Genomic DNA, 15,000 nt, shown 5'->3' on the forward strand with positions numbered 1-15,000 from the left:
CGCTCTGAGAACTGGACTCTCCATATTAGGTAATTACTGAGAGAGAGAGAGAGAGAGAGAGAGAGAGAGAGAGAGAGAGAGCTTTAAAAGTACGTTAGCTATCCCTACGACATTCGCACACCATTACATTAAGGACCAGAAGAGAGAGAGAGAGAGAGAGAGAGAGAGAGAGAGAGAGAGAGAGAGAGAGAGATTTAAAAGTACGTTAGGTACCTCTACGACATTCGCACACCATTACACTGGGGACGAGAGAGAGAGAGAGAGAGAGAGAGATTTAAAAGTACATTAGATATCGCTACGGCACTGACATAACATTATATTAGAGAGAGAGAGAGAGAGAGATTATATTGTTAAAAGTACATTAGATATCCCTACTCACATGGCACAACATCACATTATAGAGAGAGATAGAGAGAGAGAGAGAGAGAGAGAGAGAGAGAGAGAGCTTTTAAAATTTGCATCAGATATCCCTACCACACATTCACACAACGTCACACTAGGAGCAAGAGAGAGAGAGAGAGAGAGAGAGAGAGAGAGAGAGAGAGAGAGAGAGAGAGATATCCGATATCCTGAAAATTCACACAACATTACATCCGGAACAAGGAGAGAGAGAGAGAAAGCTTCCAAAGTACATCAGATATCCTTACGACATTCACACCACACTACACTAGGGACAAGGAGAGACAGATCGATAGAGAAAAAGAGGGAGACAGACAATGTGGAGGAGTGCTTTAACAATTTATATATAACAATCTATCACAAGAACGTTCTCGCATGAATACATTTCTTTACTAAAATGAAAGTTATGAAATATTAAAGTAACACAGATTTCAAGTTATTCAATAACAGTGCAACATACTGCGTTATTAACTGAAATTATATACACATACATACATACATATTATATACATACATATATATATATAATATATATATATATATATATTATATAAATATATATATATATTATATATATATATATATATATATATATATATTTATATATATATATATATATATATATATATATATATATATATATGTGTATATGTGTGTTTGTTTGTGTTTGTATACAATTTTATCTCTATATACTTGAATTTATACATGCATCCTTTTAACGCTGTTTTACATACGAGTACTTGGTGTTTTTACAGGTTCAGCCAGGCGCGAGATTCGGGGGAGTACCAATGTCAAGTTAACACGGACCCAAAAATATCGATGCTTTTTACTCTCACGGTCAAAGGTAACGGTAATCGGCTGTTGCTTAGTATTCATGGACATTGCAGATGCATTAACGCAACCCCAAAGTGTCAAATCCACACGGGTCCATATGTGCACTTGCTATAAATTGCGCTTATATGCGTATGAAATGACTCGCATAGGGGCGCGGATGTACTGTATGTATAATAATCTATATTACGCTCTCAATTCACGTTCGTTCTCTATACAGTGAATGTTTTCCAACATTTTCACTGTGAATAACTTGGTGCTTATCGGTATTTAAGAACTCTGTCACATGATTCTGTATTGTGGTATTTATAAAAAAAAAACAACAAGTATCTTTATAAAATATAACAAGAACAGAAAGCATTTGGGTATTTCTCATCTAACTAATCCATCAGTAATGTCTCATTTTTTTTAGTCTAACTTCAAGATCAATAATGAAAAATATTATCAAAAAGCAGATGAAACAACGAAGAATGAAACAAACCCCTTTACAATTTAGACGGAACTTCAAATGATAGGTTCTTTACTGGAGTTTTGCCATTCCAGAGGCAGCCACTTTGATGGACGGGTCTGATCAGAGATATGTGCGAGCGGGAAGCACGATACAGCTCTCTTGCAAGACCTCTATTGCCTCCCAACCGCCAGGTGAGTTTCTGTTCATGCACTGGTTATACAGTACACAGACCTAAACATCCACCCGTTGCTTGACATATGTACACAGACGCATAAAACCATGACCACTTCATAAATGGATCCATAGCACCAATACACACACACACACACACACACACACACACACACACACACACACACATATATATATATATATATATATATATATATATATATATATATATATATATATATATATATATATACAAACACTGATAAAATTTGCGTGAAAGAGGATGGTAGTTTTACCAGCAAGACAACCACAAATCTATCCTAATACTTAAAGCTGAATTTCATATAAATATTATTTGGTGACAAAAGTGTCTTTGCAGTTTCTGTGTTATCACAACAAGCCTTAGGCCCATACTCCAATGTCCTGACTCCAGCAGACATAGGTATCCAACCACAGGCAGGGGACCAGCGGGTGGCAAGCCAGGAGTAACCCAAGGATCCAGCAAATATGATGCAAATGCTGTACCAGCCAGTCACAGCGCCTTCCTGTCCGTGTTGCCATCAGTTCTGCATGCCCACAGTAGTCGATCACATCCAGTGCATTGTGGGCTCCAGGCCCAGGCACCAGCCATTCATCTAAGCTAAGTGATGTACCAACCACACCACATCCACCAGGTCCCTGGACTGCTCCCAGCCTACCACTCACCAGTCCACCTAGCTGCCAATGGGTACCAGCATCCACTGGGGACCAGACAAAGCATGCATGGGCCAGCAACCCCACCAAGAGGCCTGCAGAGAAACCAGAACTCTCTCTCTCTCTCTCTCTGTTGTATCGCCTGCCCCTGGTGTCACACCTTTCAAGGTATGGTACCCAGATGGCATAACCCTCTGACTTCCCACCAAGCCTTAGGCCCATACTCCAATGTCCTGACTCCAGCAGACGCAGGTATCCACCCACAGGCAGGGGACTAGCGGGTGGCAACCAGGAGTAATCCAAGGATCCAAAAACATGATGCAAATGCTGCACCAGCAAGCCACAGCACCTTCCTGTCCATGTTGCCATCAGTTCTGTATCCCCACAATAGTCGATCACATCCAATGCATTGTGGGTGCCAGGGCCATCCATCACCTATTCATCTAAATCTCCAAGGCCTTATGTGGTAACGTTACTCACCCAAACTGAAGCCGTACCACTACTTCCTTTCAATCTTGACATACATAAATTTCTGACTATAGTCCACTATAGCCTTGACAAAGGAAATTTGTTCTAAGAATATATCCCCATTTCCATGTTCACAACCATTTTCACTGGGATTGTCATTCCATGTTTGGTACTCTATACGAAGAGTCTATGAAAGGTCCACCCCCATTTCAGATGATTGTCACTTTTTCTTCTTTTTCAGGAACTGGACTAGTTCCTCAGGTGATTATTGCTCTCTTGACAGGGTTTAGATTTTGGTCCAGTTTAGATCCACCTGCATCAAACTGGCGGACAAACCCATAACGCCAAAGCACTTCCCTGCCGAGTGAAATGTTGGGGTACATGTACCTATTTTGAACATAGAAATCAACAACAACTCCTATTATTGTTGTCAAGAATCACTTCCACATTCTCTATGACGCCTATAACTACTAAATCGCCGAAAATTTGGCCTTCGACTGTGGAAGGCGTCAATTCTTTCATGTTCTGGTCGAGGCCCAAATCCATGGCATCATCGAGGGTCATTATGGAATAGCAGCTCAGTTCACATGTTGTAAGGCCAATTCCCTTGAAGTTGTTATTGATCTTCGCCTTGATCATGCTGGTAGAGCTTACTACGGCCTCCAGTTGTTCATGGAAGACCGGTTTGGTCTTCATCTTGGTTATGGGCAGTAGGTCCATTTGCTGGTTCCGATATCCATACCATACCCATACCCAAACCCAAACACACACACACACACACACACACAGAAAAGCAGCTAGTCGAATGTTCAATTTCCTCCTCTTGTCGACTGATGATTACATGAACTTACTGGTTTCTGGAACTCCCATGTGAAGAGGTCTAAGTGTATGTATGGATGTCCTGTGTTGTGTTAAAGTACCTTCATTTACGAAATTATTTACATTACAAAAACTTATACTTGCACACTACTTTCGCTTGCAATCTCTCCCAGGCTTTCTTTACCTATCACATCCTCCTCATTTTCGTTGTTCCTACAATCTTTTCCATTCACATCACCAATAACAGTTCGCATATCACTTTCTTGGATTTCATCTATAACATTCTGTTGTTAAAATTCATCTTTTATATCTTCTAGAAGACCATTTGTTGCTGGATACCTCTATAGTACTCAGATTGCACTTCTTCTTCTTTTGAACTTATTAATCTCACCGTACAGTAGGGTCAGCCGCTCGAGTCAACTTTCTCCATCTATTTCTATTCCTTGCATCTGCTTCCCCCAGTCCCACCTCACCCATATCCCTCCTCACCACATCCATCCACCTGATCCGCTGATGCCCCACACTCCTCCTCCTCCTCTCCTCCTCCCCATCACTGGCATGTTCTTAGCTCTCTTGATTGGTTCCACTCCTCCCTCTTCTTCATTACATGACCATAGTATCTCAGACGAGCCTCTATATCCTTCTCCTTTACGTTACATTACATATACTTACACATTCTTCTTATACTGCTTATTCAGATTGCCTTTTGGGCATTTAGCCGACTGATCAGAGAAGGCGAGACCTTCTGACATTTAAATCCAACGGAAGCAGTAATCACAAAACCAGCACACAACACCTAAAAACATAACAAACATCTCCGTCTGATTGCCATCCGGTCAGTCAGTGCCTTTTGGGCATTTGGTGTTAATATAAGTACCTGCCAAGGTTACGACCAAAAGGCTCATAAGTATTTTTTGCTTCAGACAACTGAAGGCACTGGCAAGAGAACATAAGAACTAGAGGCAAAGGAACCCACAGAAATGTAATGCGGTCAATACGAATAAAGGTGGTTGCAAAGTAGAGTTTCCTCGACTAAGCCTGGATTCCACAATCGAGATTTCAACCGAGGTTGTATTATATGTTTTTAATCAAATACTCAGATTTCAGCTACTTGCTAAAGACACAAACAAGAGTATATTTCATTTTCTAGTGAGCCATATTTAATATTAAAGAAAACAGCAGAAAAACTTAGCTGTCTATATTTCACCGATCTTGACTTTCCTTCGCGGTAAACATTTGCCTTTAAAGAGTATATATATATTTTTTCACGACCGTTAAAAAATGTATATATAAATCCACGTCGTTAAGGATTTTAATATGAACTGTAATAGTTCATGAATAATTTTAATTCTAGAATTTTATACACAATTCAACTCACTTTACTTACTTCACACAGCGAATGTTTTGGCAACATCTTGATAAGAAATCCAGGAAAACGGACACTTTCAGCCGGAGATGGTAAGTGGTATCTAAACTTTACTTCCAGCCTGACTGTAAAGCAAGTCTCCACTTATCCTTTCTAGGTGTTATTCGCAGATACAGAGATTCGGAAACGAATCTCCGCTTGCCTCTTGCAGACGTCATCTTCACTGAGCAGACTCTGAAACAAGACTCTTACCTATCTTCTATCTTTTCCAGGTCTGCTCTACTGGTACAGAGACTCGGAAATCCTCAGGCGTTCGGGGAGGGTGAACATCACGACTCAGATGGAGAACGAGACAGTGAGCAAACTCATGATTCACGACGCGCGAATCAGCGATTCGGGAAACTATACGTGTTGGCCGACCAAATTTCTGCCTGCGTCTGTCATGGTCCACGTCATCCCGGGTGAGGAATGGAAGTTGGCAGACTCTCATGATGTTTCGCTTCCTTCCTTTCTTTTTTTTCGTTTTTCTTTTTCTTATTCAATAATGATTTTTAACCCCAAATTACCATAGTCACTGTTTTAAGATAAACATGACTCTTACTCGAGGCATACGTACAATTAACCGATTTTTTTTACCTTTCTTCTATTCTGTTCCTTTTATCATTAACTGGGTAATAATTCTGGCCATTTCTTTACTAAGTGGACTGGTTGAGTCAAGAAATCAACACTCCTCTGACAACAAGAGAAACTTTTAATTTCCGACGATGATGTTGTCATGAAAAATGTTGTCATAACTCTTTAATAATGATCAAGCATAATACGTAATTAATTAAGGAGATTTAGAAACTAGCAATGCCTTTTATAAGACAATTTCAGTGACATTCTCATTTCGTGATGTAATCCACAGATAATTTCTACAGAGATTTTTTCTTAACAAATCTCTTCTGAGCTGCTAGATGAAAACACGCGTAAGATTTGCCTGTCAAAACAAATGTCTTAAAAACACAACACTTAATAAAGCAATTAAAATAATTTAATCAGATCACAAGGAAACTGAGTGTTTCATCCTTAAGGGTCTCAGAGGCGAAGGCCTCAAAATCCTAGAACATGTATCCTTATTGAAATGTCATATCAAATGTCTTAAAAGTACAACACTTTATAAAGCTATTAAATTAAAATTATTCGATCAGATCACATGAAAACTGAGTGCTTCATTCTTGAGGGTCTCAGAGGCGAAGGCCTCAAAATCCTAGAACATGTATCCTTATTGAACTGTCATATCAAATGTCTTAAAAGTACAACACTTTATAAAGCTGTTAAATTAAAATTATTCAGTCAGATGACAAGAAAACAGAGTTCTTCGCTCTTAAGGATCTATGAGGCAAAGATCTCAAATTCGTTGAAGATGCAGCCTTATTCTACATCGACTTAACTAAAATGACTTGACTTAAATACCGAACAGCACAATCTTTCATCTTGCAGAGGAGAAGACAGCCGCGAAATCGCAAGGCGGAGGAAGCAACGGAAGCAGCAACAGCGGTTCGACGACGACAGCTACAACTGCATCATCGACCGGTGCCCATCCAGTGCCCAGATGCTCCTGGATGCCCCTGCTGGTGGTAGTGTTCTCTCAAGCCTATATCATGCCCGTCCACACAGGTCCGAGTCTTCTTTCGGGGCCTTACAGATAGTTCTCTTAGCTCGTTCGCTATTTCATGGGTCCCCAAACCAGCTGACTCGATCTGACTTGACTTTTCCCACATCTCGATGACGATAAAGAAAAAAAAAAAAACAAATGGTCGTCTACTCGACTTTGAAATGGCACACTGCTGCTGCAGAGCGAAGGTTGCCCAGTGCGCCTGCTTTGGTGCCCAAGCTTTTTTTTACCTTAAGATAAAAAAAAAAACAATAAGACTATAAAGACGAAAAGTGTTTATACTCGATAGTCTCTCTTCCATGATGTTTCGTGTCCTTTATCTGGTCTGCACGCGCGCAGTCCATTTGTGTTCGGATTAAGTGCATGGGTGTAACCTCGAAGAAATATTCAAATCAAGACAAAATGTTTTCGTTGTTGTGTTGCATCTTTTGACGGATGGTGACTGAGGTTTTGATAAGCGGCTGAGTGAGTTGTTAGGGAGACTTTGCATTGCTTGTTACAAGTGCTTCTTGGGGTATCATATAATGTACTGGAACGACCTATCATTGTATGCAATATGTTGTGAGGGTTTCTCTCTGTTTAAATATAATTGTTTGGTTTGCATCATCTAAAAGAACACGTACAGAGGACAGAATTGATATATCGCAACATTCGAAATCTCTCTCTCTCTCTCTCTCTCTCTCTCTCTCTCTCTCTCTCCACACATATACATACATACATACATACATACATACATATATATATATATATATATATATATATATATATATATATATATATATATATATATTCCCATCAGTACTCCGAATAAGGCATGAAGCATGTTATTACTTAATCAATATGACACTATCATGCATACGACGGAGTCATTTTATTTACTAGCGTGGCTGACGTAGCCTGCAATAAAAAAAAATAAAATGAAAGAAAATAAAAGTTTTCACGAGTCTTTATCTATTAAAGTTTCATCCTTTGTGAGACATTTTATTTATTGTCTTACATTCCTTTCCTCCAATATACTGGAGTTCCACGAAAGAGAGCAACCACATCTAATACTGCCAAATTTGTTTTCCAGGATCGACAGATCGATCAATCAATGGACATTAAAACAGGAAGGAAATTGAATAGGAGCCTTAACAATTATCCTAAAAAGCAAATTCCATATATGGAAATATTTAAAAATTATATATATATATAGTATATATATATACATATATATATTATAAAAATATATATATATATAAATATATATATATATATATATATATGAAATTTTTATCACTTATATAAATTCCCTTCTCGGCGACAATTCTCCAACGGAGATATACCGAGGTAGCGTGAATTTCCGATATTATACATTTGTAGTTTCATGATTATATATATATATATATATATATATATATATATATATATATATATATATATATATATATATATATATATATGTATGTATGTGTGTATATATATATATATATATAGTGTGTGTGTGTACACATGACTCTTTTGAGAATGTTACAGTGAACGTAGAAATTCAAATCTTTTTTACAGATAATTGAGACATTTATTATTTTGGAATGTATGTCATGTAAAAGTTCTCGGCAATGCTGTCAAAATAAACATTGCGGTTCATGAATACTGTAAAAAAAGTAAAGAGGGGACTCTATATAGGTATTTAAAGTGACTATATTAGGAAATATAGAAGAGTAAAAGTCGACAAATTTTTTAAGGACTTCGATATGGATCGGAACCACCAGCATGCAATGACGACATCATTGTACGAACGAGCAGATGACTTCTATTTTGATATACACTCTTTTAAAGTAATTATACTCTAAATATGAAAATAATTGGTTTAGTGTAGACAGCCAAAAGAGTTCATGGAGTTATCGAAATAAATGAATGAAGGAATAAAGAAATATAAATAATTTTTTCCGAACTCTTCACAGAGAGCATGTTGTTGGATGTCATTCACAAATGATTAAGACAATACGAAAACTTTTCAAAAGAATAAGAAAGTCACCATTTTACCATTTTACACTTTAGTATATCCCTGGGAATACAAATGTCATTCACCGATGACATTCAAGTAAAAAAAAAAGACTCGATTAAAACGATACGAAAATATTCAAAAGAAGTTAAAAAAAAAAGTTACAGTTTTATTGTATAAACGACTCGCTGTATCAGTGTGGAAACACTATATAAAAAAGCTAAAAGAAATAAAATGGACAAACTTCCCCCCTACACCATAAGCCGTGGATCACACGTTCAGTATCAGTAACAATTCTCGGATTCCCATCAAAATCAATGACCCTGTTTTCTGTAAGTGCCAGTCTCCCCTCATGAGAAGACACTACCGTAAAGGGAATAAAACCTTTCCCCGTTAACAAACCCATTAACGCAGACTATCCCTTTTCACTGTATATAGTTTTCTCGATTTATAGCGGTCATAGATGGCGATCACTGTGAAGTGAAGAGATTCCCGAGTTGATGACGATAACAGTGAATAACTGTTCTTTTACCTGGCTGTGCTATACGGCAAAGAAATGCAACATTCAGAGTACAGGTAACTCCTTACAGCAGAGCTTGGGTGTTGATCTAGATATTCTGATTCTGGATTCGGGAAGTTCCTCACTGGATGGGTTGGTGTCGTTCTCGGCTAGCACTCTGCTGTGCCCGTGTTCGATTCTCCGACCGGCCAATGAAGAATTAGAGAGATTTATTTCTGGTGATAGAAATTCAACGCCGTTATAATGTAGTTCAGGATTCACACAATACTGGTCCCGTTGCTAGGTAACCGATTGGTGCAATGTCGCAAATAAATCTAATCCTTCGCCCCGGCCCTAGGAGAGCTGTTGTTAATCAGCTCAGTGGTCTGGAAGCCTAAAGGTATCACAACTGCAGGATTCAGGAATCAAAACGTTATTACCACAGTCACTAAAACAAACAGTCAGTCACCGTGACAATATTTTTTTTTTTTTTTTTTTTTTTGTTTCTGGGAGAAGGGATACTTTTCATAAGTCTTCCTGAACTCTAAATAAAAGTCATCATTATGTTATTAAAAATGTTATTTGCATTCCAATTTCATTGAGAGCAGACCATTTCTGGTGCGAGACTTGAACCACATTGTCGAACATGTACCCAGGAGTATTGGAGTTTCTCGAAAATGAAATATTATCATTAGTCGTATAACACCTATATTTTGAAAACTTTTAATATCAATAATTACTAAGATTGGATGTTGTGTTAACGTACACACGCTAAGAAATAAAACATGTAGACATGCAAACAAACATACGCTGAATAAAATTAGTGACAGCATAAACAATTAAGAACTTCATCACTATGTAAAAATTTATGATTGTCATCATTAATCAAAATCAAAGATGGAGTTTAGAGGAAAATACGACTGAGGAAATTTGGAAAATACTTACCCATTCACAATGAATTTAATGACAAGTCAAAATTCCTAAGAAAAAAAAATATCTATTACAACAAACAGAAATAAAGCCAAGAGATGCACAGGGGAAAATTAGTTCTGAAATTCAGTCAGAAAAAGACATTGTTGGTAGGCAACGCATACTGCAAAACAATCCGAAGTTTGCTTAATAAGATTCTCTCTTGATATCACAAATCCGGGTTATTTTCATTCTCTGCCAGACTTGTTCTCAAGATCTATTTGGAGAGGAATTTTGGAAAAAAAAAAAAAAAGGTGAATTGCTAAATGCGTGAATATACAATTTCCCCACATCGATAAATATATTTGTATAATCGAGATTATATATAGTATGTATATATATATATATATATATATATATATATATATATATATATATATACATATAAATATACATATGTATGTATATATGTAAATGTGTGCATGTATGTATGTACGTATGTATGCATATATATATATATATATATATATATATATATATATTATATATATATATATATATATATATATATATATATATATATATATATATATTAATGTATGCACGTATACAATCAACAAATCAAAAATAATAATTGTTTGGTCGCGTATAAACATGACCATATATTGTTTGTATATCTAAATAACGAGTCCAAAACACCGGACTAAATGAGACAGCGGACTAAAACAATATCACGAGAGCCGCTTAAAAATAACAGGACACCTAATTTAATTTATACCGGGGTAAAACTGAATTACTTTAGTCTACAGCTGACAAAGAAATCGTCTAGCCTTTACTGAGCTACGTAATGAGGACTAATTGGCTTATAAGATAGAATATTACTAAAATCTGCACAGATAAAGCTGATGATTACATAACCAGCGAAGAAACGTTAATGGATTCTAAAGCATTTTTAACTTCCAGGCCCTTAGTCTGTATTCAAATGTATGTACTTTAGGTTTATATCCCAATTTTTTGGGAGGCAGTCTCTGTGACTTTCCTTCTCTCTCTCTCTCTCTCTCTCTCTCTCTCTCTCTCTCTCTCTCTCTCTCTGTATATCCCAATTTTTTTGGGAGGCAGTCTCTCTCTCTCTCTCTCTCTCTCTCTCTCTCTCTCTCTCTCTCTCTCTCTCTCTCTCTCTCGATTTATATCCCAATTTTTGCGAGGCAGTCTCTGTGACTCTCTCTCTCTCTGAGGTCTCTCTCTCCTCTCCTCTCTCTCTCTCTTCTCTCTCTCTCAATTTATATTCTAATTTTTGCAGAGTCTCTTTTGATTTTCTCTCTCTCTCTCTCTCTCTCTCTCTCTCTCTCTCTCTCTCTCAATTTATATCTCTCGCTCTCTCTCTCTCTCTCTCTCCCTAGGCAGTTTATATCTCTTTGTTTGGGATTCTCTCTCTCTCTCTCTCTCTCTCTCTCTCTCTCTCTCCTCTCTCTCTCTCTCTCTCTCTCTCATTATAATTGTATAACTCGTCAAAGTAAAAATTAACAAGACACGAATATCAGGCAATCTCTCTCTTTCTCTCTTAATGAGTTGTTTTCATTATATCTACCTCCGTAGGCTTGATTATAAAACAGGGTAATTATGCCACGCCCTCGTGCATATACACAGCTTGATGTTTGTTTATTTTGGTTGCTACAAATCATTTCTGTCCTCGTACGTTGTAAATTCTTTAATGGAAAATAAATGGCATTGCTATAAATGGCACTCATTATCAACTGAAATATAAATGTATTTGGTTTTATTAATAACCATTAATATATTAAATACACGAATAATTACTGGTTGTTTACAAATGATAAACAAATTCAATGAACATCTGGTGAAAAGCAACATATTTTTATTTGGACATTTTTCCTGAATGATCAAAACCTCAAATTAAATATTATTAATATCTGGAGTATTCCATCATTACTTACGCCAGATATATGACGTGAATTATTTTATTCTGTTTATAAATGTTATTAGTGTATTTTAATTGCTAATCTTTTATAAATTAATTTATGGAGGGCTAAATTGTAATACATCTGCCCAATCATACCACCTTAAAGATATATTATTTCGCTAAATGTGTAAATAAAACATTAAACACTGGAAGAGTATACTATAGCTTCATCCAGACACACTGCTTTCTCTCTTCTGAAATGAATGTTTTGCTCGTTACTATAACAACATGATGCCAGAGAATTACGTATAATATCAAGTGTCTGAAATGTCCTCAAGTCACGAACCTGTCTAAAAAAAATGTTTGGTATATGTTTTGTGTTTGTTTCATGTTGCACGTATAATATGTATGCCTCGGAAATAATAAATGGAAATAAAAGACAGATGAGATATGGCTGTACTGTACTGTCAAGGTCTGACATGTTTTCTTTGTACTTGATGGTGTCTGAGGCACCATCTGACAAAATTCTATTTCTTGTAATAAAGATAGTTTGCAGGTGTTGTATTATTATCACTGTCAATTGTTAATTATGAACACACACACATATATACTGTATATATATATATATATATATATATATATATATATATATATATATATATATATATATACATATATATATATATACATATATATATATATATATATATATATATATAAATTTTACATTATATATAGATATATATATATATATATAAATTTACATATATATACATGTATATGTACATATGTAAATTTATAAATCCTTCAATATAAGGGGATAAGGGTCAGGAGATGGCTTCTTCACCCCTTTTAATCATTTCTCCCTTCACCCCTTCATCTTCTTAGGTGTTCTTCCCTTCCCCTTCCTACTTCCTTGCAGCTCCTACTCCTCTGCTCCAAATCTGGTTTATCATTATTAATACTATATTATCATCCTTATGTTATCAGTGTTATAATCCCTTAAACATTTCTCGTCTATCTTCCTTGTCTAATCCCTTCTTTGCTTCTTCCCCTATTTTGTTATTATTATCGTTATTATTGCTGCTGTTATTGTTACTCCGTGTTTCATTCCCTTTACTCCTCCTCCCATCTTCTACACTCGGTATTACTCCCCCTTGCCTCCCACTTCTTAAGGAAGTTTTGTCTCCATAAGTTTCTGCATATTCGATGGCCGAGAGATAAAACAGTACCTAATTCGAATACGTTCCCTTTGAAGTTCTGGTAGTCTCTCCACATTCTTCTATTTCTAGCCCTCGTCCTGTTTCTCCTCATTCTCTTCCTCCTTCTCCTTCTTCTTATCCTCCGCTGCCTCCTCTCTTCCAAGCCCTCCTCCTCCTCCTCCTCCACCTCCTCCTCCTCCAGCGGCTCATCAAACCTCTTTCTTCATCCTCGGCTTCGGTGGCATCGACTCTTGGGTGCGTTTTGGACACGTGCAGGAAAACACTACTGTAGGGGACTTCCTCTACTCTGTGCCTTTGCTGTGCCTCTGATTCTTCCGATACGCCACTTTCTTTCTGTTTTCTTCCCATAGTTCTTCCCTTTTCTGGCTATGCCTTTTCACCTTTTCCATTGCGGTCCATTCTTTTCCCCTTGATTCTCAACTCTTTCCCTTTGTCAGTCTGTCCTCTCCCGTCTCTATTCCATCTTCTTAGCTTTACTAGTCCACCTTTTTCCCGTCTGTCAGCCCGATTTCTTCCCTTAGTCGCTTTCACCCTCTTTCTGTTATCGCTCATCTTCTTATCTCTTTTGCATACCTAGGCTTTTTATTTTTTATCTTTGCCTTTCTCCTTTCCTGAGATTTCCATCCGCTTATCTTTGGCGTTTATTTTCCTTCCATTTTCTAGCTATTTCATTCCCTTTCTTGTCCATTTCTTTCCATTTTCTGCCGTTTCCTTCCCTTTGGATACCCACACCCATCCCTTTGTCACCATCTCCTTCTCTTATTGACCATTTCCTGTCATTTTCTCCCAATATCCTTCCTTTCACGGCCCATCTGTTCCGCTCCTCTGCCCATCATCCATATTATATAATATAATTTGCTTTCCTTTATTGTTCTTCTCCTTCCCTTTCCTTCCCTTTTCCGTCCCTTCTGACCATCTCCTTATGCAAAAACACAAAAGAGGACGGTGAGAAGGAATTACAAACTAAAAGTAAAAAGAAAGTTAGCAAGGCCTTTCACACAAACAAGCTTGACTTATGAGCAGTCGAAGGCCGTCTAGAGCCAGGCCATGCATACAAAACGCTCTAACAGGTTCGAGGGTCACTCGAGCGTTCTAGTTTCTCAGGCGTGGTGAAATGAGCAAAGTTACCATATATAATTTGATATCTTAATTCTGTTTGTTTTGATACGTAACCATGACTAGTATCTTGTTTTTCGATATGTGTGTGTTTTTAATTATTAAGTACTTTGATAAGGAATTTGGAGAAATTCTTGGTTTAAATTAGCCCATTGTTTAAAATTCATGTGAGGCTTCGCATTCTATCGGTAAATTACAGATGAGAGGAGACACCTTGAATCACAGATTCTTCGCTAATTATTTAAAATACAATACTTACCATTTTGACTTATTTTTGAACTTGTACTTGTTAAAGTTGTCAAGAGGATTTATGTAACGGTAAACAACAAAATCCCAGTACATTCGTCTTGTAGTCCTGCAAAATAACAAGTAGTCAATATGCAACTTATCAAAAAACCATGAAATCCTTTGGGTACGATGGTTACCCCGTCGCGCAAATGCCTTCCATTCGCTCCCAACTACTTTCGTTGGTTATTCCTAACTTCCGTACGCA

The 15,000-nt window shown here is 37.0% G+C and overlaps 1 protein-coding gene and 1 long non-coding RNA gene across 2 annotated transcripts in view; one reads left to right on the forward strand and one right to left on the reverse strand.

Moving 5' to 3' along the window:
• Window positions 1–7,572, forward strand: part of LOC136833346 (neural cell adhesion molecule L1-like) — a 121,015-nt gene extending 113,443 nt beyond the window's left edge. Inside the window, exons 4-8 of the mRNA XM_067095364.1 lie at window positions 1–29; window positions 1,155–1,243; window positions 1,774–1,872; window positions 5,471–5,659; window positions 6,681–7,572. The exon at window positions 1–29 is cut by the window's left edge and continues 93 nt beyond it. Of these exons, the coding sequence (XP_066951465.1) occupies window positions 1–29; window positions 1,155–1,243; window positions 1,774–1,872; window positions 5,471–5,659; window positions 6,681–6,889 (615 nt within the window). The 3' untranslated portion in view covers window positions 6,890–7,572. The remainder of the gene's footprint in view (window positions 30–1,154; window positions 1,244–1,773; window positions 1,873–5,470; window positions 5,660–6,680) is intronic.
• Window positions 1–15,000, reverse strand: part of LOC136833348 (uncharacterized) — a 159,868-nt gene that overhangs the window by 5,428 nt on the left and 139,440 nt on the right. The gene's annotated exons all lie outside the window — the stretch shown is intronic.

Source organism: Macrobrachium rosenbergii, chromosome 51 (genome assembly GCF_040412425.1).
Source record: "Macrobrachium rosenbergii isolate ZJJX-2024 chromosome 51, ASM4041242v1, whole genome shotgun sequence".
Taxonomy (NCBI): Eukaryota; Metazoa; Arthropoda; class Malacostraca; order Decapoda; family Palaemonidae; genus Macrobrachium; species Macrobrachium rosenbergii.